This window comes from Gasterosteus aculeatus, chromosome 16, assembly GCF_964276395.1.
Source record: "Gasterosteus aculeatus chromosome 16, fGasAcu3.hap1.1, whole genome shotgun sequence".
Classification (NCBI taxonomy): Eukaryota; Metazoa; Chordata; class Actinopteri; order Perciformes; family Gasterosteidae; genus Gasterosteus; species Gasterosteus aculeatus.
Genome location: NC_135704.1, coordinates 7,642,377 through 7,667,213, shown reverse-complemented (window position 1 = coordinate 7,667,213; position 24,837 = coordinate 7,642,377). Strand labels below are relative to the sequence as shown.

Genomic DNA, 24,837 nt, shown 5'->3' with positions numbered 1-24,837 from the left:
ATGAATAAAACATTTACTCACGCTTGATAGGAAGACAGATAACCACAACACAGCTCAGAACGTGTTCTAGTTAATGGCTTGAACCTGATTTGTAAAGCATTAGTAAACAGCGCTCTATTAGAACCTTCACATTATCAAGACATTTTTTATTAACAGGCAGCGTTTACAAATGCAAATCTGCCTTATCATTATCAGGCAGTCCTAATAACTCAACTCTACTAAATCGACATGGTGCCCTGTGACCCCGGCAGCGTTCATGCAACCCTGGAAGATATTGGGAGGGTTTGAGGTGAGCAGAGAGGCCCATCTTGTGGTCACAGTGCGAAGGGACGGGTTGGTTCTCCATTCTGCCAGTTCCTGCATTACTGTGAAACGTATCACCGTTTGTTAGGTTTCTCCTGACCTCAGTACAAATACAATAAGAAGTCTGGATTATGTATTCTTGTTTAATGGAACCTCCTCAACGTGCACTTAGTGGTGAGTAGGCCGTGTGGATGATATATCTTGTAAAGATACAGATAGCAATTATCATTTCATTCATTTAGAATAAAATAATGCTGCCAGTTCAAGCTGATACATACATATTGCTTGTTGTTTTCTAATCATGAGTCCAAAACCCAGTTTTATACAAAGTATTTAATACTTGAAATGAAAAATGTACAAAAAGGGGAATACGATGAGATACTCTTTGAAAATAATTCTGTAGATTTTCCACTGTTATTTTTGGGGGTTTATGATCTTCTGAATCTGAAGAGTTATCGAGTTGTAAAAGCTCTACAAATATTATAAAATATAACGCATAACAGTGATGTTTATAGAGCATCACGTCTTTAAAGGTATCATCAATGTCCAGTGTTCAAATGCATCCGCCCTTCCTATTTTATGTTACCTTTAGTTAAACTTAATTTAACAAAAGATTAAAGAAACCTACACCATTAGTGCTCAAATGTAAATACCGTGTCAACATTAAGCTCCTTGCTCGATGCATTTACATCGAGGCCTGTCCAAAGCACCGCAGTTTACAGCTGATAGCAGCAGATATGCTGGTTGTAATAAACGGATTCAAAACAGCAGGGTATGCAAAGCTGCGCGGGAGAGAAAAAAAAGAAAAAGAAGCATAATCATGTGACGCTGAAGTGCACTAACAACTGCTCGGGCTGGCTTGTCCCTTACGTGTGATGTCATCGTATGGATGAGGGTGCTGCCGGCTGCGATGCGCATGTATGCAGTCCGCCGCCTCAGCGCATCACAGACAACCGCACCTGACAGCCTGCCAGGTTACGGGGGGGAAAACACACGCCATCCAAGGAGAAACCAGACCTGCTGAATATCCACCAGCCAGCCGTCATCCGCATCCACCAGAGGTAGAGGGTTTCCCGCAGTCTCTCTCTCTCTCTCTCTCTCTCTCTCTCTCTCTCTCTCTCTCTCTCATCGACGTCTCGTGTTTTTTCTTTTTGTGGGATTGATAATGTTCCGTTTGTAACACACAGATGACAGCGTAAGCGGGGCTGTTCAGATAACCCCCCACCCCCCCACTCCCCCTGCTCCTCCTTCTCCTCCCCGGCCCCCACTCCCACCCCAACACACACGGCCGCTTTTGTTGGAACGGGATCTGTTGGGGACTGGACATGAATTCGGCGGAACAGACGGTTACGTGGTTGATTACGCTCGGGGTGCTGGAGTCGCCAAAGAAGACCATCTCGGACCCCGAAGCGTTCCTGCAGACCTCCCTGAGAGATGGGGTGGTGCTGTGCAGGCTGCTGGAGCGGCTCAGCCCGGGCTCCACGGAGAAAGTAAGGGCAATAACCCCCCCCCCCCCCCCCCCGACCCCATTCACCCCCCCCCACCCTCCTCCTCCTCGTGCGTCTGTGTGCCGCTCGGACCCGTAAAACCGACGCGCGTCTGTTGTCTGGCTGCTCTCCCTCCCTCTCCCTCTCTGCTCAGTGGTCCGTGAGGCGATTTCTATTGTAGGTCACGGCAGCCCGCGTTGTTGTCTGCGAAAAAACAGCGCCGGTGCTGATGCGGCGCTGCACACACAGCGTATGTCGGCGTGTGCGCGCACACGGGCCACTGTTTGCGCCGCGCGTGTGTCGGATCCGCTGGAGCAGAACAGAGCATTTGCACAGGTGACATGTCCAGGACAACCACCGCGGGTGTTGATAAGGAAGGCCTCGATAAGGTGTGACTTTCTAACGCAATTGGTTTGAAAACGCTCAACGCCATCTGCGCTGTCGTGTGACGCGCCTGTTTTAAATTCCCCTTTTTAAGTGTGTTGCGTGTCGGCGGGTTTTGGATGGATGACCAGCTGTCTGTGCACAGATCACAGGCAATAACGCGAGTGGGCCGCCATTGAATGCAACGGCGCACCGACAAGAGATGGACCAGCTCCCTATTTAAAGAAACAGCGCAGTGTTTGCGTCCGTCGGCTGAGAAGCGTTTCCTCCTAAAGACGCTGCCTGCGCCTCCGCGTTAGCAGAGGAGAGATGATTGCCTGTTCAATGGCAAAACACGCTCCTTCCATTTTCTCCCGCTGGCACCGACGATGTTTAAAATTCGAGAGGAAAAGCCAATTCAGATTCGTTATTGTGCACACAGGAGAGAATTTGATGGAGACTGCAGGGCGGCATCACATCTCTGTGATTGAAACAATCTCTGCTTGAAAACAAATGAAATAGGCACCCGGAGCTGATGATTAAATCAAAGTGTGTGTGGCAGAATCAGCCAATGCATCAATAATCTAAATTGTGTCATCTCGTTTGGGTAGCTTCCAAAAAAATCAACAACAACAACAACAACAACGTATTGAGACACAACTGCTAAAATGTCAAAACCGTTACGGATTAAACGCCTTTGTCCCGCGCAACAATAACAAGTTGGTATTGTCAAACGACCTATTGTTGTGAGAAATTCCTTCAAATGGTTAAAAAATTGCAAAATAGAACAAAAATCCAGCTTTCTGTAACACGTTAACTCTTAACTCTCTCTCTCTAAGTGTTGAAAAACAAACAAATAGGTCCTATTAATTTGCTTATAAAATGATATTGACTAATACATGTACTGAGAGGAGAATTTATAGAGGACGTATCAAGTTCTCACTGCCCTCTAGTGGACAAACTGCATTGGTGACACCTCTTAAATTACCCGTAAACATATATTTGGCATACGTGCCCTTACTGTACATTTCTTGTTACTTAAAAGCCAATGCAAGCAACGGTATGAGACATATGTGAAAGGCTGATTTATTTGTTGCGCTCTAAATAAATACTATTGGCGGTTGAATGTGGGCAACAGCTCAGATGTTAGTTGCTATCATATACAGTCAGATTGGAACTGAAGCCGTCCCTATTTGGTTGAAGTATAGCTTTAATTCAGTGGATAGAACAAAAACACCAGTAACAGTCTCAGAATTTCAGCCATTTCTACACAGGCATCCCCATTTTCTGAGGCTTGGAAGTAACCAGTTGTGAATATAAGGCTTATCTTGAATAATTTAAGGAAAATCGTTTGCAGTAAACGGTTGTCTTATGTCCTTCCCCCATGGACATCACTAAACACAGAGTTTCCTCCCATACGATGCTTTGCCACATTTTGAAAAATTTATCTCACACTCGACTTACGGCCCTGACTACTGGTGGCGTGTAGATTGGAGTTGGTATTATGGTTCTTTACAATTAACTGTGACTGGCCACTTCCCTTTCCTTTTTGGATGCATCTGCAGTTCAATTCTGACATGGACCTCTAGGTCATGTGAGGGTAGTGGACCTGCGGCAACATGTTTTGCCTCAATTCCTCTGGTATTCTTCATTTTTCTCACCAAAGGATGCCACTTTGTTTGTAAAAGAAACATTCCATTGATTGCTCAAGTCGATAGTAATCACTAAACGTTACATGTACGCTTCCTACACTAATCTCTTCTCTGGAATTTCAGTTAACAAGTACTGATTTCAGCAAACAAGAGGTAAACGTATTGATAAATATGAACAAAACTGAAATGAGCAACATGTGAAACATGTAGGCTAGATAACTTAATTCATTTCTGATACTTTAATGTGCACCTCACTTCAATATTTAAGCCAATAAAGGTGGAACTCATTTCAAGCCCTATGCTTTATTAGCTTGATGGCTGATGAATTTCTCCAAAGGATAAATCAAGTTTTATCTATATTCTTTATAACATTTTGTATTATGAGTTAGGTTAATATTAATCTGTAAAGTAATTTAAGTTATTAGATCAATGTAGTGGAATAAAAAGTACTACATTTGCATCTGAATTGAAGAGTAGTTGAAGTTTGAAGTAGCAGTAAATGGAAATAATTATATTTAAGTACAGTACTTGACTAATGTTTTCTTTTCCCTATTGCCCATGTACTCAGTTTACAAAGTACAGTAGCTCAAACCTCTAATGTTGCTGTGAATTCCATTTGAAAGAAGGTTGTAATGTTCTAGTAGATTCTCAATCACATCACCTACAAATGAAAGGCGTTTCTGTGCGTCCAACCCCCGAGGCTTGTTTTATTATTATTATTATTATTATTATTATTATTATTATTATTATTTTTAAATGTTGTCTAAACTTCTTCTTCATAAAGTAGGTTCTGATAACAATGGGGGAAAAAAGAAGAAGAAAAAAAGGCCACACCAACATCGGAGGGGAGCCCTCTTTGCTGACGTCATTTCCCTCGACGCCGACCCCACAACCTCCTCCGCCTCCCCGCTGCGGGATCCACCTCCCGGAGCGTCCGGCCCGCACGTACACGGTGCAATGCGCGTCGAGACACAACATACAGGGTTTTATTGCGGATAAACTCGCAGGCGAACCCCGCGGTGCGGAAGAAAAGAAAAGAAAAAGCCAAGAAGCGCGCGCGGCGTGAACGAGCCGCTTTGCCTCTAACCGGCGTCTCCGTCTTTCCAGATTTACCAAGAACCGAAGAACGACGGCGAGAGCCTGAGCAACATAAAGGAGTTCCTCAAGGGCTGCGCGTCGTTCCGCGTCGAGGTGAGTAACCGCTGCACGTCCGGGCTTATTCTCGAAGGCGCACGTTATGGGAGGAGGAGGAGGAGGAGGAGGAGGAGGACCAACAATGGAGCGGGGGCTCGGAGCCCTGATGGAGGGAGGAGGAGTGGACTGCAAGCCGGGGAACAATCGCCCATCGGCCCGGCCGAGAGCGAGCGAGCGAGCGAGACGTGGTCGGCCCTCCGGCGGCGATACGTCTGTAACGTTGTGGCAACTTTTCAGCAGCTGTACGGGATTAAAGTGGTCACATTGTAGCCTGCGCATATTCCCTGCACAGGTTTTTCTCTTTTTTTTTTAAACCAGCTGTGCGTGTTGTTTACGCTTTTTCGAATGAATGCAGAGCTTTTGTCCTCGAACTCGTGCGTGGCTTTGTTGTCACAGATGACACCGGCCCTTGTTATGCAGATCGCTGTTGTCGTTGTGAAGGAGCAGCAGCCACCCAGCTGAGAACAATGCGCGGGCCGTGCGTGTCTCTCTCTCTCTCTCTCTCTCTCTCTCTCGGTGATTACAGCGTGATTATAAGGAGGTGTACAGTTTAAACACGTCCCCGGATCACGTTCCCCTCCCTTCGAGCTTCAGTGCACGTGAAGCACTCTGGGTCGGTTGGAGTTGTGGCTGGTGGGGCAAATGGAGGACAGCTTGCTGTGTGTTGGGCCGGTCAGTAGAAGGGGGTCATTGAACCAGCCCTAGTTACACAATACGAGGCAGTGTTCTTCAGCGAGGCTGAGATGGAGACGTCTCACACGCTTAATGCCACGTTAAGTGGGTGAGACCCGTCCTTTAGTTACACTATGTCGCGGAAGCAAAGGACGTCCTATATCGGAAAAAGGCCGGTGTGTGTTTTTGCTCACGATATGGGCCGGATCGGTCAGCGTCGGGTCATAATGTAATCATGTCTGTGTCTGAGGGGCAAGAGGGAGCCTGAGAATAATTATGCAACATGTGCAGTTTTTTTATTGGTAACAAATGGTCCAATCCCCATCATCAACAGAAGCCTGGAGACCTGTGCCTTCATACTGCGTTACACTACATTAGGTCCTTGTGTGCACGAGTGCGTTCAAATACATGTGACTGTTTGTATTATTATTATTTTTTTTGAGAATTGGACTGGATTATAGTGGTTCTGGGACGTGTCAGTCCGTCCTCCTCACCATCTGTAGAGCAAAGATGGACCTTCTCCAAAGAGCCCAAAGCACTGCTGGCTCTGACCCAGGTAGCTGCAGCTGCAGATTAGAGCAGCGGACACGAACACGAGAAAGCCTGTCAGAGAGACGCTGTGCTTTTGCGGTCGGGATTTATACCTCTTTTTTAGCGGCGTTGAGCTGAAGACCATCGATGCGAGCGCGTCTCGTGTGGATATTTCAACCGGATGATTGCTTTTCTGATGTCATTCGGATACCTCATGCAGATTAAACACTCAAGACCATGCCTCGCACTCAGGCAGCTGCTTTTACTGACCCTTGACCCCCAGTGTCTCAGACCACAGATAGTGATCATAGGAGTTCCCACGAGTCCCGCTGCTCCTTTTCGGAATAGTAACCATACCCCATGTCTACATGCAGGCTGATCACACAATCTGTCTACACTAATGGGAGACTTTAATTCCATTGCCTTCCTGAAATATATTCAAGATAAGGCCGTTGTCTTCTATGGACGTCATCGTAGGTTCATGGAGCTGTTAATTAAATTGAACATGTTACTTTTTTTAATATGGAGACTCTACCTCGACTAAAAGACTAACAAATTAAATTGTACTTAAATTGTACTTATAACGGTATCAATAGCTAATTGTAAATTGGCTTATTTGAGGAAATTGCACTTTCTTGTTCTTCTGAGTTTGTATCCTTATGGTTGAAATGCACTAAGTCAGCTAAATGACATGTAATGTAATGTTTACGGTCTGCGAAACGGTGACTGAACCGATCAATCGACTGAGGTCAGTCTGGCTCTTTGCTAAAGCCATTTGGATGAGTTAAAGCAATGACCATGAGGCCAAAGCTCTGAATCTTAAGCTTTAATTTGAAGGTTTTTACATCCATGTCAGTCCGGATCAGTAAACAGCTGCTTTATCTATCGTCCCAGGACTTTACGGTCCCAAAAGTAAATTAAGAAAAAGCAACTGAAGAGAATCTGTTGAAGCATCGTGGGAAATGAGTCTTTTTACTTTCTAATGCAATGTGTTAATATTGTAGTATCTGTCCCAGTATCCTCTTTTGGTGTAAAAATAGTCATATTTATATTTAATTGTAAATCCTTTGCAGTCAGTGGCTCTGCGGCCCGCGGACATCAGGACGGTACCGTCTGCAGCCGTCTCCACCCGAGCAATTTCATGTCATGCATTCTCAAATATCAATATTGGCCTTAGAAGTACAGAAGCAGTTGAGCCACGATCTTGATTTTTTGCGTGTCTGTATTTTTTTTTTTTGTCGTCAGTAACTAAAAACCCATGATCAGTTGTGTTGGGGTCTGCTGACTCACTTGGCTGCTGAAGAATATCCCACTGTTTGGCTCTAAGCTGCTTGGCTGCCTTGTCCGTATGTTTAGGCTCCTTGTCCTAAAACACTCCATATAGATTTAAACACCCTCCGTTAACATTAAAAGTCAACACTGCAACCCCCTTGCTTCATGTCGATGCTGTTTCAGTCTGCAGAGACGCTGTATGCATTCTTGCCTCCCTCACTTAAAGCATATTTACGTATACTGTGCTCAGTCATCATATCTGACTAACCGCAGTGTGCATAGAGGTGTGGGTAGTAGCACCCTGTGCAGGTAAACACTCCCATGTCACCATCATGGGAGCAGCTGGTGCTGAATCTCAGAGGGTTGTTGCACTATTGTTTCAGGCCACGAGTGTGACGCTGAGGCCGATCGGACACGTTGCAAGTCCGTGGAACATAAATGGACTGAGTAGTCAGTCCGCGGGGGCTCTCTGTCCGCTGGCTTCGGTCGGTCATCAAAACATTGGTCAAATGACCTGTTTCAGACTTAATAAATATAGAATCCCTTTGTGTTCATTTCTAAAGCCTCGCATTACGACATACATCACTTTATTTACGACGCTGCGCTACGTCAAGTCGCTGTGATCTGCTAGATCAAAACACGTACGGCAAACCCACGGTCACGAAGACACTCATTTAACTTTACATGGTGTTTGCATGTCGCTAAATACCCAACTGACATCGGCTTATGCCGTTCTGAAAAAGGATCCGACCACCGCAAACTACCACCGCAACCTGCCATTCTGGCAAAAGAAGGGAGGATCTGTTGGAATGGCTTGGAGAAAAATTAAGTACAAGTACTGAAAGTTACTTTCAGCTTCAGCCCCAGTGGAGGTATTGATATTGACGGTTGAGGGGGAGGATGCTTTCACATGAATGCTCTTCAATGGCGACGAGTCCTGCAGTAGTTGGTGAACACGCACACCCAGGCCCATATACAAACCCACACTATCAAACATTCCCTCGGGGCATTTCTGCAATCGGAGCGGAAGATAAAAGTGACTCATATCTCCCAGTCGCTCGCCCTGAGTATAAATGAAACAAGACCAACCAATCGCATGGAGCCGGTAGACAGGGAGAGAGAGGACGGCATCAGCCATTAACAGAGATACAATCACTGCCATTCATAGCAACCGAGTGGCTAGTGAGGGTCACACTGACGAGGAGACAGGCCGTGGACTTTGCTGCAACAAGGCAAGAAAGCTCGTATTCTGTATTTCGTCGACTAATCCCATTCAGAAAACAAAAGCATCAATGCATCAGTCTGTATCTCGACACTTAATGACTACACTGTCTGTGACACCCATGCCCTGTTGTATCATCGCCATGACAACTCATAAGTTGAGTTCTCAATGACATCCATGTTTCAAGAACCTTTTAGATTTCTCTGTAGGTTGAGATATTTGTGACTCGGCGCTTAATAATGTGGAAGTACCTGAAAGCAGGGATGCTCTTCATCGGCAGTAATAGAGGGATATACAACAATGTCTTGAATATGGGAATATTTCAGACCTGTACCATACATCCCATATCACGTGAATGCAACATCGACTTCAAGCATTGGTGACTTAACAAATTGTGTTTTCATTTTTAAAAAGCCATTTTCTGATACAGATGGGTGCTGTTCTTGGGTCACAGAGCTTGGTGTCATTTGGAGTTTTCTGGATAATTGAGTCGTTGGCTAATTTATAATCTTGTTTTTCAACACTCAGAAATCAACACCTGAAATGTCATTTATGCACAAGCAATTGGCAATTAAATACTGCTTCCGTTGGTAGTATTGTAAACTAAGGGTGGGGGAAAAAATCGATTCTTCGATTTCTCTCGATTCTCTCTAGAACGATTCGGTCTCGATTCAGAAAAGTTAATAATCGGAATAAAAAAAAAAAAGCCTGTCTCGCGCGAGCAAAAGTCACGCCCCCCTTCGGTAATCGTAATAGATGACAACCAGCTACAACCATCATTACCGGCACATTAAGAGCAATGCGTCCAGCTCGCAGACCGGTCCGTCAGTCTGAATCTGAATATCTAATAACTTTACCGAACTATGGAGGAGCCTCCGCAGATCTTACCTCATTATTTCGATTTTCCAAAAAGTCGATCCGTATTGAAAGTTGGCAAGATGTTCACAGATTTGGACTTTTTTCCAGTTTTTACAAATACGGACCGGTCTGAGACTAAAAGCAGCTTTTTCTTCATTTAAAAGAAAAACTGAAACTGTTTTAATATTTTTTTTACATAGGCTACTTCCATATTGTGTTGAAATGCAAGCTGCATTGGTTCTTGCATTGTTGATAGAAAATCATATTTGTGACAAAGATTTTTTTTTCTCTTATAAAAAATTAAAGAAGGTAATTCATCTGTTGATTTTCTTTAATTATCAAATAAAGTAGGAAGTGATTAGCAACCTCTGAGTAGCAAACTCAGATTTGAGAAAATTTAGAAAATCGAGATGCATCAATAATCGTTTTATCAGTTTAGAATCGATAATCGGTTTTGAATCGAATCGTTGACCTCTGAATCGGAATCAAATCAAATCGTGAGGTGCCAAGAGAGTCCCACCCCTATTGTAAACCACGTAACTCAGCTGGTAGAATACAGTGACCAGTGTGCGACTGCTCGGCGCTGGAAGTGTGGCCGGGCGACGACACGGGCCCGCTCTGCTGGAATTAAAGATTAGCCTTACGAGGGAAATGCTGATGTGCTCTCTGGCTCATGTTCTTCCGCTTGGCCTCTTTCTCTCCTCTCTCACCTGCAGCCGTTTGAGGCCAGTGACCTGCTGCTAGGACTCAACTTCTCCAAGGTGCTCAGCAGTCTGGTTTCCCTGAGTAAAGTGACCGCGGGTGAGTCCCAGTAGGAGCGACTTGCATGACGGGGTTTTATGAAAGAATGGCGGGTAGTGATGGGAGTGTGCGACACGGCGGCGTGCACCAGGTGGTTATATGTTTCGTCTCTTTCCAGATATCGGCGTGGGCAGTGACTCTGTGTGCGCCCGACACTCTTCAGCCCATCGCATCAAGTCTTTTGAGTCGCTGTCCTCTCAGGCTTCACTGGGCCGGTCCTCTAAGCTGCTGCAGAACCAGTTTCGCAGTCTGGTAAGGTCAATAGTCGTTAACAACACAATTTTGCTTAAAATAATCCCACAACAACAATTAACACCCGTCAAATACAATATATAGAGCAACAGCCATTCAGCGGACACTGCCTTTGTGTCTAGACATTTCTGTTCTTCAGTGTTAACAGAGCACCAAGACAAACGTTTTTTCAATGATACAGAATGTTTGTTAACCACTAAGGGCATCAGGAAGCCTTTAAGGCTTTAAGGGGGGTTTTCATGACAGCTTTGTACAGACACGGATGCAGCAACTTAATCTGCCCCACAACAATTAAATAAGAATAAATGGAAATGAGATTAAAAAAATCAAGAGTTTCTTAAATGTACCTAATCGAGGTCAACAATTCGCCTTAAACCAGCGTGTCCCCTCGAAATCAAAGCCACATCCACCCTATTGGTTAGTTAAATTTGGGATGATGTTCGTCAACTCAGTCCAACAATCATTCAGATCAAAGGCCAGTTAGAAATGGTCAGATGTACACCAACTACTTGAACAGTATAATCATTCTAGCGTCACGTCTCTTTGTGTCGTATTTCCTCTCCTGGCTGTTTCCGCTCACTGTTCCCTGTGTCGCGCTCCCTCCCACGTTCGCCAGGACATGTCAGAAAACAGCGGGCAGCAGCTCCTGGTGAGGGCGCGCTTCAACTTCCTGCAGAACAACGAAGACGAGCTCACCTTCGACAAGGGTGACCTCATCGGCGTGATTCGCCAGGAGGAGGGCGGCTGGTGGGAGGGGATAATCAATGGCCGGACTGGGTGGTTTCCTAGCAACTATGTCCGAGAGGTCAAGGGTTCTGGTAAGTACCTCAGCCACCTACTGGAAAGACATTTCAACCCAAATGCTGTTGTGTAGTAGTTCATCACACGTGCCATGATTTGATTTGTTTGTCTTCTGGCTGCAGACAAACAAGTGTCCCCCAAGTCAGGCACTCTCAAGAGCCCCCCCAAAGGCTTTGACACATCCGCCATCAGCAAGACGTACTATAACTTGGTAAATGCACCTCTTGAGCTTTTATATATCAATATAAGTGTCCTTTCTGTCAGCTTTCTTATTTATCTTTCTCCAAAAACATGTTAAAATGAAAGGATTCTGTTCCACTTTTTAGCACTTTTTAGTGCCTGTTTATTTGTATGTTTTTGGATCTGTGCATTGTTCCATTGGTGTATATAAATTCTACCTGCTAGAATCCAGCTGGAGTCTGAACAACTCATTGTAATACTTAAGTCTAAAGCGCTCTGTGACTGCTCTTGAAAATGTTGCTGATGTTGAGAAGGTGTTGTTTGTAAAACGGTCATCAGTTGAATAATACCCAATGAATTGGACCAACAACATGTTTACATGTACACATTATAACATGTACACGTTATAATATTTGTATAGATTTATAGCAAAACATGTGGAACTATCACGTGAAATAAACCACAATGAACTGTTCATTCCTGAAGACATGACTGTAATAATGAGCAAACTTATTTTTCAAGACATTTTCTTGTTTTTTCCATTGTAGGTGTTGCAGAACATTTTGGAAACCGAGACCGAATATTCCAGAGACCTTCAGAGCCTCCTGACCAACTACCTTCGCCCCCTTCAGAGCATCGACAAGTAAGAGTCATTTACGCATAAATCTGGTTTTAACCCAAACCAGGTTATTTTAGCATGATTGTTGTATAACAGGAACCCTGGAGCAACTCTATACACCTAAACAATCAACAAATGTGAATCGGGTGCTTGACTTTCTTTTGCAAGCCACTAAACATGTCTGTTTTGTGTTTGTTTTTTACTCTGCTTTTGCCAATCGTGTCTTTTTCCTGCAGACTGAGCAGCTCAGACGTGGCTCTGATTCTGGGAAATCTCGAGGAGATCTGCACCTTCCAGCAGATGCTCGTCCAATCGCTGGAGGAGTGCACCAAGTTAGTCCCGCCCCACACGCAAAGCCTCACTGCAGCAGCCTCATTGTTGCATAATAAGCAGAGGGACCTCTAGTGTTGGGCCAGATGAACTACAGCAACGGGGGCTTAACCACAGACTAGAGGCAGATGGAACGTGTACTATACTGTTGCACTTTCGGTCCATAGTGGATGTATATGGTTCCATATACCTGCTATCTTCTCTTGTCTTTTTGTCTTCAGGCTTCCAGAGACCCAGCAAAGGGTGGCGGGCTTCTTCCTCAACCTCATGCCACAGATGAAAGCTCTCTATGTCGGTTACTGCAGCAACCACCCGTCTGCAGTTAGTTTGCTTACCCAGCACAGGTAAGTCTGCACCAGTTTAGAAGGGAGACGACAAGGAGCCCCTGGTCATGTCCCTTCTAAACTGGTTGAAAATACTATCAATTGAAACTCTATGTAGTGCAGTTGAATAAACAAGGACTTGAAACATACATGTGCAAAACCCACTTGAATGAATATTTAAAAAAAAAGTTCCATTCCAAAAGTAACTCACCGCTAGAGGCCATTTAAAAAAAGGCCAGAGGAAGTTTCACACCTGATCTCAATACACTGCATTCGCAGCGTCATGATCATTGTGAAGGATTTCATTTGATTAGTTATCCTTCGCCAGAACAGTTTTCCCATTTTTCACACATATTCTGATTCTGTCGATGTTTTTGCCACGTTTGGAGAGCAATGTTGGACTCGTATCCATCTATCTAAAAAGTGAGTGCGTTGTAACACGTTGGATGGCAGTCAGCAGCGTATGTTTGCTTTAATAAGGTGTCTGACGTTCTCAACAGCGTGTTTGTTGCAAACCCAGGCAGATAATGTCAACCATGGTCACAAAGGTTGAAAAGTAGATTCAATCTTTTTTTTTGACCCTCTGTCTTTCCGTCCTCTTGCAGTGAGGTGTTGGGGGAGTTTATGGAGGGGCGAGGTGCCGTCCCTCCCGGGATTCTCACCCTGACCACAGGCCTTAGCAAACCCTTCATGAGACTCGACAAATACCCCAACTTGCTCAAAGAGCTTGAGAGGCACATGGAGGTGTGTATAGAAACATCTGCCGCAAAGCACTTGCGTATCGGTGTGTGGTCGACAGCTTACGTGTTTATTTTTGTTCCGTCAGGAGAGTCACCCCGACCGACCGGACATTCTGAAGTGCATGGCGTCCTTTAAGAATTTGTCTGTAAGAGGATCTCACTTGCTGCCCTGGCAGATGTAGCAGGTAACTCGATAAATTAAGTAATGGCAGGTCTTTAAGCATCCGCGTGCTTCCGTTGTTTCAGGCTCAGTGCCAGGAGGTGCGGAAGCGCAAGGAGCTCGAGCTGCAGATTCTCTCCGAGTCCATCCGGCTGTGGGAGGGGGACGACATCAAGACCCTGGGCTCTGTGCTCTACATGAGCCAGGTGTTAGTGCAGAGTCCTGGATCAGAGGTACCAACACCATCCGAAAACAGCCTCGGCTACTCTGCTGTTTTGGTAGTATGCACAGATCACTGTAAATTTAAGTATTTTTGTGTGAATTAACTGATTTAAATCTGTTTTCTGACGCTTACTTATCATTGTAAATGTTATATTTAATTGGAAAATGACAGTTTGTTTATCAAACATGAATGCAAAAAATCTAATAAGCAGACAAATTAAGTAGCTTTGAACAAGATTCATCGGGGGGAAATTAATCACTTAGTACATCCACTACATGACAATTGTTTATTCTAATTAAAAACTTAGTGTTTTCAGATTTTTTCAGTAACTGCATGACACATTAAAGAAGGAATAGTTAATGTCAATGATTCACAATGTTGTTGAAACGGACGGCAAGCCACAAAAGACATCTGTAATATGTAACAGTTTTACATCAAACCGATGCTTCTTTTTATATGATCAATAATAAAAAAACGTTGGGAAATAATGGATGGCAGGATCTAAAACTCCTGCCACTTGACAATTGGGAAGCCAACACCAGATATCCTCTCACCCACGGACAGTCTGGAATGGTTCCATCTGTCATCTGAACTGACCTGCTTGCATTAACACTGATTTTAAATCTCATTTTGATTCACCAGGAGAAGAGTGAGCGTTACCTCATGCTCTTCCCTCACGTCCTCCTCATGTTGTCTGCGAGCCCCAGGATGAGTGGCTTCATATTCCAGGTCAGTAGTAAACATTTAGTCAGATCAGTCTCACCTGAATCTAAGTACACTGCTCAAACAATGAATGGCATGGATTCAATTAGACTTCTCTGACAATGATTGGTCAGGTAAGTAGCAGAGGGGGTTGTTAATCAGTTTCAGCTGCATTGGTGTCGATGGAAATAACAACAACAGGAGCAAAAACGTGATGACCCCCCAAAAAGGGCTGGTTTTGCATGTGGAAGCCAATTCAAGTTTCTCCCTCTTCATCTCTTTGAATGGACTAGCCTGCCACATCGTGTTTTTATGTTGATTTTCCCCTCTGTAGGCTGAAACTTTTTCTTTTTTTTCTCCATCAAAGGATGTGGAATCCTTTGTTCCTAAGACATTACGTTGTCCACATCGGTATAGATATCCAACATCATTTGTTTTCACATTGAGATCTGATCTTTCAAAGAGTTCCTTACATTTTTATGAGCAGTGTATTTATGCCGTATAACCGTGGCGAAGTGGATGACGGGTCATGCTTCTGTTGCATTTTGAATCTAGTGTGATCATTTCCCTCTGCAGGGAAAGTTGCCCCTGGCCAGCATGTCAGTGACCAAACTAGAAGACTGTGAAGCACATAAAAACGCCTTTGAGCTCAACGGTAAGAGTAAATGCAATGGACAAGGGGGTATTTCCTTGTACACGTAAGCCCTTCTAAATCGATCGCCTCCGTCCCTGCAGGTACACTGTTTGACCGTCTCCAGGTGGTGTGCACCAACCAACCGGACCTGCAGGACTGGGTGGAACATCTGACCAGACAGATCCGACATACTGCATCCATAGGACCCAGCCACAAACCTCTCACTGTTCCCTGCCACACGGTGAGAAGCACACACACACACACACACACACACACACACACACACACTGTACTGATGGTTCTCTTTCCGTTCATTTATACCCAATGTGGCGTAAACACTGATTTTTATATGTTGATCTCACACCGATTTTCTGCCTGGCTCGCGTAATGTCCAGCAATCATCTAAAATTACTGGACAGCCCTGTGTGAAGTGGCTGATTTCTCCCACTATAAAGGCTGTTTTGCACAATTGCAGTTAATGATTTGAATATGAATACGGAGCAATCAACCTTCAGGCTTATACTTGTATAAAGAAATCAACAATAATGATCACGTTATCTACAATAGGCCATTTCCATGTAGTTGGCTGGATTATGGCACACTTTAAGTTTTTGAAAAATAATTTCAGTTCCATCGGTGAGGCTTCAGTTAAGGGGATTGTAATGTTCTTCTATCATTTAGGCTTATTGCAGTTTTCACTCGATAGCTGTGACTCATTTATTAAACATTATTATTATTTAAAGTGCTAACTCAACCAAAGTATTTAATAAATTTCAAATTGTTCTGTTCTACCTTTCTGTTGACACAGTGGTTACTGTACTGTGGTTTAAATTGTCCGAGATTGTATTTACTTTCTTGTGCACATGCGCCAAAGAATATGCACTTTGCTTGAATGAAGGAGACAATAAAAATTGGCAATGCGTTAAGAAGCTATAACTACAGTGACACTATACAGGAGCTGCACCCCAGCTTCGAGTTCCTCTCTGAAAAGAACACACATTATGGTGATTCATCGACTGTGTTTTAATGAAGCATTCAAGAGAAAATGTTGAGTAGAGGAGCACAAGTTTTTTTGTTGTTGTTTTTTTACGCAAATGCTCAAGCCCTTTTTTATTCATTTCCACAGCTCCCGTCTCACCCTCTGACCCCGTCCCGGCATTCTGAGGGGAGGGGCATGACCGTGGCCCCCACGTACCACACCCTGCCTCACCCCTCCTCCCACGGAACGCCTCACAGCACCATGATGTGGGGACCATTGGAACCACCCAACACCCCCAAACCCTGGAGCCTGAGCTGCCTGCGGCCTGCCCCCCCTCTGCGACCCTCTGCAGCCCTCTGCTACAAGGAGGTGAGGACCTGCCCCGCCGCGTCGTCGGGACTTCCTCAACGCGTTCTCCCCTTGAGATGTCACACAATCGCCTCGCTTCTGTCTTTTTGCAGGATCTTAGTAAAAGTCCCAAGAGCGTGAAGAAGCTCCTTCCCAAGCGCAAGCCTGAGAGGAAACAGTCCGAGGAGGAATTCGCCCTGAGGAAGAGTACGTCGAAAGTCTTTCTTAGACTGTTAGAAGTGTTTTTGTAACAAATTCTGTTTATTAATGAGCTTTGGAGACACTAGAAGGTACGTTTTGTTTTCCTTCTGACAACCTTACTAGCAGTTTTATTCCTGTTAGCCTCCTGACTTTGCTAAGCTAAGCTAATCTAATAATGGCTCAACTTCACCCTTAACGGACCTGTATCGGGTATATTGACCTTTTCATCTCCCTCTTTGCTAGAAAGTACAAGACCCGTACGTCCTAAAATGTCAAGAGATTCTTTAAATGTTTGGAGATGCTGTTTGGGCTCACAGTTGGAAGGAAACCTGAGATTTGAGAATGTACATTGATTATTTCCCCTTTGCCTTCTTTTTCTCAGGTACTGCTGCGCTTGAGGAAGATGCCCAAATCCTGAAAGTTATTGAAGCGTACTGCACCAGCGCAAAAACCAGACAAACTCTTAACTCCAGTAAGCAAACACCAAATCTTCCTTATACTTATCTAGTATGTGCATGCACAACAGCAAAGGTTGGGAGCTTGCAGTCTGTGGGACTGCTCTATGACTCAATGCCTTTCTTTAACCCCGGTATTCTGAACTGATCTTTCTAACAGTATCTTCTCTTTCTGCCTGTTTCTCCTTCACTCTTCACTTTTTGACATCGATCCGTTTGGCCTTGAGTTTACCTTCTTTTTCTCATAAACCTTTATGTTTTCTCCATACTGTACTACAACCTTCGCCCCCATCCCGTGTCTCTCATTGTTCTCTTTGTGTGTGTGTGTGTGTGTGTGTGTGTTTTGTGTTTTTTTTATTTGTATTATTGATCATTTGTTGCGTGCTACATATGCTACCTCCTCCTCCTCCTGCACCACCATTCCTTTTTTTTCCCCATTACTCCATTTTCCACAATCCACATTCGCAACGACCCCCGGCCATCTCCGCCCCGCTCTGACCAGCCTGGCAGGGCACCGACTTGATGCACAACCACGTGCTGGCCGACGCGGACCGGTCCTGTATGGACTCGCCGGGCCGCCGCAGCAGCGTGTCAAGGCCGGAATTGTCCTCTGACCTTTCCGAGGACTCTGACTATGACTCCATCTGGACCACCCACAGTTACAGGATGGGCTCTGTGCCGCGGAAGAGCTGCATCTCTCACCAGAACTAAAGAACGTACCGCCGCGCCGCACCAACGTGTAACGTACAGCGCGCTTACCTCTTTAACTGCTAAATGTATTGAAAGAAACTTGATTTTTTTATTTACCTATTTATTTTCTATTATAAATTTGTTAATTCTTTTTTTTTTAACTTATTTGGTTTCTTTATTTTGTTGTTTGTTTGAAGATGTTTCAAGCATATCCCTGTTGCCTTTGCCGCTTTCCCTTTTGCGTGCCTCCTCTCTTTGTGTAGTTGTCATGCAGTAATTCTTGTTAATTTATCTTGAATGTGACCGCTCCCCTTCTTTGACCATAAATGTGGTGGACTCTCAGCAGGGTGCAGAGGGGTGTGGGATATAGGGGAGGGGTAACTAATGGAGGGGGAGGTGGGGACTGAGCTTTTCCTGTCTGATATTCAGATGTAATTCAGGAACGATGAGTGTATTCTATTTATCACGTACTACTTCCCTCCGGTACGTGTATGTATTTCTCAAACATAGCACAGATGCCACACGCACAGGTTCAGGCACACAGGCCCCTGCTGCCGGCAACAAATATCCAAATTATTAATAACATTGCTGTTTTCATAATTTTTTTATCTTTATATATGTTGCTAAGTAAGTTCTGATTTAACATACCATGTGACCAAAGCCCTATTAAATACTGAAAAATGTTTGCAAAATGTAACCGTATCTGAAATGATAAGAGCTAGTGGACTAACGTGATGAATTTAAAAGGTCAGTTTATCAAATATATTTTCACACATATCTAAAGTTATGTCCAGCCATTAATGTAGTTTTATTTGTTAATCTTCTTTGAAAAATGATATTTACACACCAGTGTGTCTTTCTGGAACCGGCGTCTCCAAAAATCTCAGTGTCAGCATTTTTATTCAAACTAACTGCAGAAAAACTATCAAAGCTGTTAACAGTTTTACCAGCACGTCTGTCTGGAAGTTTATTTTTTCTATCCTGTGAGCTCCACAAACTGAATTCCGGGTAATCGTGTGGATGCGATGTTTCAGTCAGAACCTGGACTACTTTCTCTGTCACAGAATGACAGTGTTTTGGTTGTGTTCTGTTTTTTTGGCAAACTGACCCATTAAGTCATTCACTTTGAGATTGTACTGCATTTTAAAGTCCTTAAAATATTCCTAAAAAGCTGAATCTTCCATTCGGTAATGTTGCTTTCTGTCAGTGCTTCTGCATTTATATTCAATTAGAAACCTCAAGTTAGTGCGTTGACAAACCTAATATTATTTCATTTAAATCAGGCATAGCACACTGGCCTGACACGAATAAACTGTGCAAACTACTTTTAACTACAGTGCTATAATACAAATCAAACGTTTAATTTCTCCTTTTAGTTAAAGGAATAGTTTAATATTTTGAAAATATTCATATTCGCTTTCTTTCTGAGTTATTTGAAAAGAGCCTTATCAGATCTGTCCATTTAAAACAAAGCCAGGAGCAGGTTAACGTAGCTCAGCATTTGGAGTGGAAGCAGGAAAGATCTGGGCTGCATGTGTCCAGATGGGAGTACCTCTGGAGCTCACTATATGAGCTGAACCTCTGTTGTCCCCCGTATATTTAAGAGTAGGAATATCCAAGTATAACCTGTTGATCAGCGAGCTTTAGAGGTGCCCTTAAATGGATTTTTAAATTAGTTTCTACCATTGGACACGGCTAGCAGAATCAACCATCTCCTCAAACTCAAAGCAGAAACGTAAATCTGCCCATTTCCCAAGCTGTTGAACTGCGGTGGCCGTCACTGGGCTCTGACAGTTTGACCAGGTTAGCTTAACGTGACGACAAACGGCCCTCGTGTCTCAACACAACGTGCACCTAGGCGAGGGCCTCACGAGCCAGACATGCCTTAAAGTGTTGTCCGGCTTGTGAGGTTTCCCGATCTCTTGCATCAATGACTATTTTTATGAAGAAGTATTTTTGCAGTGTTGGTATTAAAAGTACAGGTTGGCATCCACTTACAGTAGAGTCTATCTCCTCTTACAGCAAGCAGCAGGGTTGACATATGGAATATATCGGTCCGTCTTACAGTAGTATTTACTGTTTCTGTAATAATTCCTTTGTTGTGTTTTCCGTTTGTTTTTTTTGCAGGCATTTTATTTATTTATTATTTATATTTCTATATTTCTTTCTGTATGTCAATGTTTACAAAATGATCCCTGGAAGAATCATTTATTTTCTATTTTACAATTTTATTGCTCTGTATCAAAGTTTACACTGAAAATTCTAACATGAAGTGTTGAAATTATTTTGCACAATCATGTAACGGGCCAATGGGGGGTGGGGGGTCAAATCGAATAGTTAATATCTGTACTTATTGTTGTCTACCTAGAGTGTGAATGATGTAGTCCTACAGGTAGACGAGTATTCAGTGTTACTGTAAAGTACATGCTCATTCGTAGTGTAAATGCTCACCTTTGGTGTTTCCAAAGCATTGAGGGTTAAAAACAAAAAAAAAGAAAATAGAAACAAGAGTCTGTGATTATACAGGGACATTTGTGAGCTAATATTCAATCTCAGAATAACGTCAGAGTGGACTTAAATATAAGAGCACATAGTCTCCCTTTCTGTAAATACTAGTTGTAACGGAGAAAGAAAATAGAGTCCACCCTTCAATGAGTATTTGAGCTAAGAGTCACTGTCCTTATATCATGTGCTATTCTCTGTGACAGGTGTATTCTGTGGTGTGAGAAGTCAAACAGGCAGGGGGACAAACGGTGTCCTCTGTGTGCTCTAATGCTGTATTCAGTTCACACATGTGACCATGTCTTATCTGCAAACAGAGCCTTCAGCGTACTTGTTCTACTCCGCTGAAGAGCTCGACGTCCCAAAACGCTGTATTATGAGTTTTGAATAAATCTGTCATTTGATAGACGCTGGCATTCTGTCGATTTGTGAGAACAACAAATCTGGTTGTGTTTGTAGATGACTCATTTAGTTCTAAGAGGTGAATGAATGATTGTATTTGTTGATGTTTTTGTCAGGCCAGATATCTCCACACCCTCTCATTTCCTTTTCTCTTTTGTCTGGCTCTTGTCTGGCGTCTCATCTGTGCACGACTAACATGCTACTGCTACCAACTTTGTTCTGTGCTTGTTCTCTCTAATGCGCATTGTAACTTGTTCCAATAAGGAGTCCTGTGCCGACTCACTGTCGATTGTTTAGCGCTCTTCTGTTTTGAAACAGGACTGCAAGGGGAATCGGAGCTCCTTGTGATCGTCCCCGGCGAGAGGAAGATCCTGGTGGAGGATCCCCGTCGCAATGGACAAAGTACTATAGAAGAAAAGTAAGATAATAGAGAAATATATTTCTGACGCTTCCGACTAGTTCCTACTGAAGGATGTACATCATTATGTATTAATAAAGCTTTGTAATTATTGACATCAGATCGACACTGAAACAGGAGTAAATAGTACATTTGCTTGGTTTTTAGGAGAAGTGTTATTTGCAGCAACTACATTTACTTCCGGGTGGAGGGCGATTTAAATTTTCCGTAGTTTTTGCACACTGAACAAACCCATCAACAAATAACGCTGTGCGGAATAGACATATTCACAATGTTCACTTTAGTGTAGCTGATGGTTATAAGTTGAGTTTGTGCTCGAAAGGATTATAAAACAATTACATAGAGGACCAAAAATAAATAAATAAATTCCCCTATGCTAACCGGTTACCTCAGATAGACTAAACGCCGCTCTGGATCAATAGAATCCGACTAGTTGGTTCTTTTCATAACATCAACAGGAGTAATAGACTATTTCCAGAGTATTTCCTGTTATTGGAATGTAATGGTAAACCAACTGCTTCTGTATACTGTGCTGAGCTTAAAGATACACGTTCATCTTTCAAATAAGTCTCTATGCAACAGTTACATGCGTACAGGGCTGTTTTATTCCTGAAAAGCATGAACCTATTCATTAATAAGCAGCCTTGTGGGCACCACTCATGTGCTTCTTGTACTCTGTGCTCCTTCAGGAGCCTGGTGGACGTGGTGTACGCCCTGAGGGAGGAGGTTCAGGAGCTGAAACAGGTACATTTTTATGAATGGGATGTTTAATGAAGGAGCATGATGGTGTGATTTATGTAATATATGACACACACACAGCTCAGCTCTAATGGTTCAGAGTTTGTGTTTTTTAGTAATCAGTAATTGCATGCAAGACAATGCATGAAGCATAGATAAAAACAATATTTATTATGACTGAAAAGGTTTAAAGCGTTATGTTTCCCTCAAGAAAATTTTGATATAGAAGAAAGACGAAGGTGAAGAAAAAGAGAAAAAACTGAGACAAATTGATACACTTTTTAGAGCATTCCGTTTTCGTTTATAAATGCATTTGGAGTGATGTGTTTTGTGAAATGTTTATTTTCATTTTGAAACATGAACGTGTTTCCCATTATTTGGGCTGATGACACGTATGAAAAGGCGGTTTTCCACACAGGATAACAAGAAAATGAAGAGGTCACTGGAGGAAGAGCAGAGAGCACGGAAGGATCTGGAAAAAGTGGTGAAGAGGGTGTTAAAGAGCATGAACGACCCAACATGGGACGAGACCAACCTCTGACAATCGTGTGCACCATTTCCATCTGCAGCTTGGAAAAGAAAAAGAAAGAGCGCGAACATGTGTGGTCATGCTTGTTGTGCGCGTCTATGTATGTGTGTGCGTGTGTGTGAGAGAAAGAGTGTGAAGTGCACACAGTCACACACATCATTTCAGGTTGGTTGTGAGTGAGAGAACGAGTGAATCTGCAAGCTGTGAACTGTGTGCTTGTTTGAGATGGATGTGTGCGTTCGCTGTACGAGGAGTGTCGTCACAAAGGACAAATCTCACTCTTGAGCGTCTACCGCCACGGTAACATTCCCACTCCAGCAAAGATGATGAGGAGATTACACACAGAACCCTCGGTGTGTCCACACCTTCAGCGTCCTCTGCTGTAAGACGGGTGGAGAGGACATACAATCATTTTAACAGTGAACTGTCCAATGGTACATACATGCACGTCTGAACTTAAATCATACCATTTCATAACCTCTTCTGTGTTATTTAATTTTGTTTGAATTGATTTTTCCATTGATTGTTCCATCTTTCCCTGGCACACGTTTAGCTCGGTGTTTTATAAAGATTGCTGCAGAAAACTCATTTTTATTGTATTTTTGTCCTCTTTGTTGTTTGACCACTTTGCGGTATGACTTTCCTTCTAGGGACCAATTGTACAGATATTGAAGTTGTACTGTATAATTTAAATACTGCTAAAGATGAGCCTTTGTCCTTTGGGAAAAATAAACGTGTTATTAAAAGATCGACTCTTCTTTGCTGCAAAATTTGCTCCGACAAAACAGAGGAACAAGGAAACTCGGCTCTCTTATTCTCTCAGACAAAGACATTCACTCGGGAAGCTCCATGGCTGGATTGCCAACCCACCAAGCAACCACAAATCTATGTCAGTTTCAATATTTTTTAGCTATTTAATTTGTTTAACATGTATTTATGAATATCAATTCTGCAATTTGTTTTTTCATTTTGTATTGTACCCCTGTGCAGCTAGAGAAAAGTACAATATGTACAGGTCAAAGGTATTCGCAGCCGTAAAGGTGAAATGATAAAGGTGAGCAAGGAGAGTTAAGAGGGGATTTCAGGACTCGCCACCAATGAGTAAACTCAACTTCATCAGTCACTGCGCAGGTGAGCAGGGTTTGGATTAAAAGAAAAAGTTGTCTCCAAAACCGCGCTTGTACTGAAACCCAAACTAATAAAGCTACGTTCGGCTGGTCTTTATTAGTTTTTACCAACAACCCCCCCCCCCCCTAGCATGTTGTGAACTAGCCGCGCAACTCCGCCCACACGTGATACACGGCTGATAGTATCTAGCGCTCCCTTTGCAAAAAGGCGGTCTGTTCATTATGCGCCGAGTTTCCGTCTGCCATGTTGCCTCTGCGCGCCTTCAACGTTGTCGCGCCAAGAGTTGCTCTGTAAACGATAGTGTTTATTCTGTATTGTTTGCCCAGCTGTGTTTCCGGACTCTTGTTTGCTTATTTTAAGCTCAAAGAAGAGATTTCCTCCCTGTTGGAAGATCCGGACCTCTACCGCTCCAACCACATCCTTCACCTCACCAAGGACCAAGCAGGTATGTGCTGCCCGTCCAGACCCATCCTGGAGCACCACTGCTTCTGTTTAGTTTCCTTTTTTTTTTTTTTAATACTAGTCAATGCTAGTATATTTAGAGGCTTCAAGTTTGGAATGGGGCCTCAAAGTGTCTTCCAACTGACATAAGCATTAGTTTTTCTAATGCTGCAGTAAAGGATATGAGAAATATTGAAATGGTTTGTTCTAAATGGGGCTGCAGCTCTTTCCTGGTGGGTGAAAGTGATGTCATCATATGTCAGCGTATTGCGTGATTGATGGACATGTGTAGGTTGTTATTTTTCTACCATTGTACATGGATACAAGGTGTGAGTTACTATTGTGCATGGATTTGTATTATTCCCGAGGGCCGGCCGTTCAATGCTATAATTCTTCCTCCTGACTGCATTAACGCCTGCAGCCGCATTTTCTTGCCAAATTTGGTATTTGAAGCAATGTTGACTACATAAAACTTCCTCGTGAAGCCTGTAATGAGTCCCTGGTCAATCATTACCCCCTAATCTCCTCTGTAAGGAACACGGCGTAAGGTTGGAATGTGAATGTTTTGCGTTTACAGTACAAATCCAAGTTGAAACATTGAAAGCGATGTAATTTTAGTATGAAACGAAGAAGTGCAGAACATAGGTTGGCATGGCAATGATATTGCTTGCATTGACAAAATGTGTG

At 43.4% G+C, this 24,837-nt stretch overlaps 1 protein-coding gene across 4 annotated transcripts; it reads left to right on the top strand.

Annotated features, from left to right (window-relative positions):
• The first annotated feature begins 1,170 nt into the window (after positions 1-1,170).
• arhgef7a (Rho guanine nucleotide exchange factor (GEF) 7a) lies at positions 1,171-23,327 on the top strand. Of its 4 annotated transcripts, XM_040200800.2 has the most exons (23): positions 1,171-1,364; positions 1,491-1,793; positions 4,913-4,996; positions 10,271-10,355; positions 10,474-10,607; positions 11,224-11,425; positions 11,531-11,619; positions 12,137-12,231; positions 12,444-12,539; positions 12,759-12,881; positions 13,466-13,604; positions 13,687-13,746; positions 13,847-13,993; positions 14,626-14,712; positions 15,262-15,340; positions 15,421-15,560; positions 16,446-16,667; positions 16,760-16,853; positions 17,230-17,319; positions 17,805-17,993; positions 21,224-21,314; positions 22,004-22,058; positions 22,471-23,321. In XM_040200800.2, the coding sequence occupies exons 2-23, from the start codon at positions 1,629-1,631 to the stop codon at positions 22,591-22,593; spliced, it is 2,589 nt and encodes an 862-aa protein (XP_040056734.2). In that variant the 5' UTR covers positions 1,171-1,364; positions 1,491-1,628; the 3' UTR covers positions 22,594-23,321. The 4 variants fall into 4 exon arrangements, with proteins under 4 accessions (XP_040056734.2, XP_040056733.2, XP_077946344.1 ...); XM_040200799.2 differs by lacking the exon at positions 17,805-17,993 and having other exon boundaries at positions 21,215-21,314; positions 22,471-23,327; XM_078090218.1 differs by lacking the exons at positions 21,224-21,314; positions 22,004-22,058; positions 22,471-23,321 and having other exon boundaries at positions 17,805-20,903.
• Positions 23,328-24,837: the final 1,510 nt, after the last annotated feature.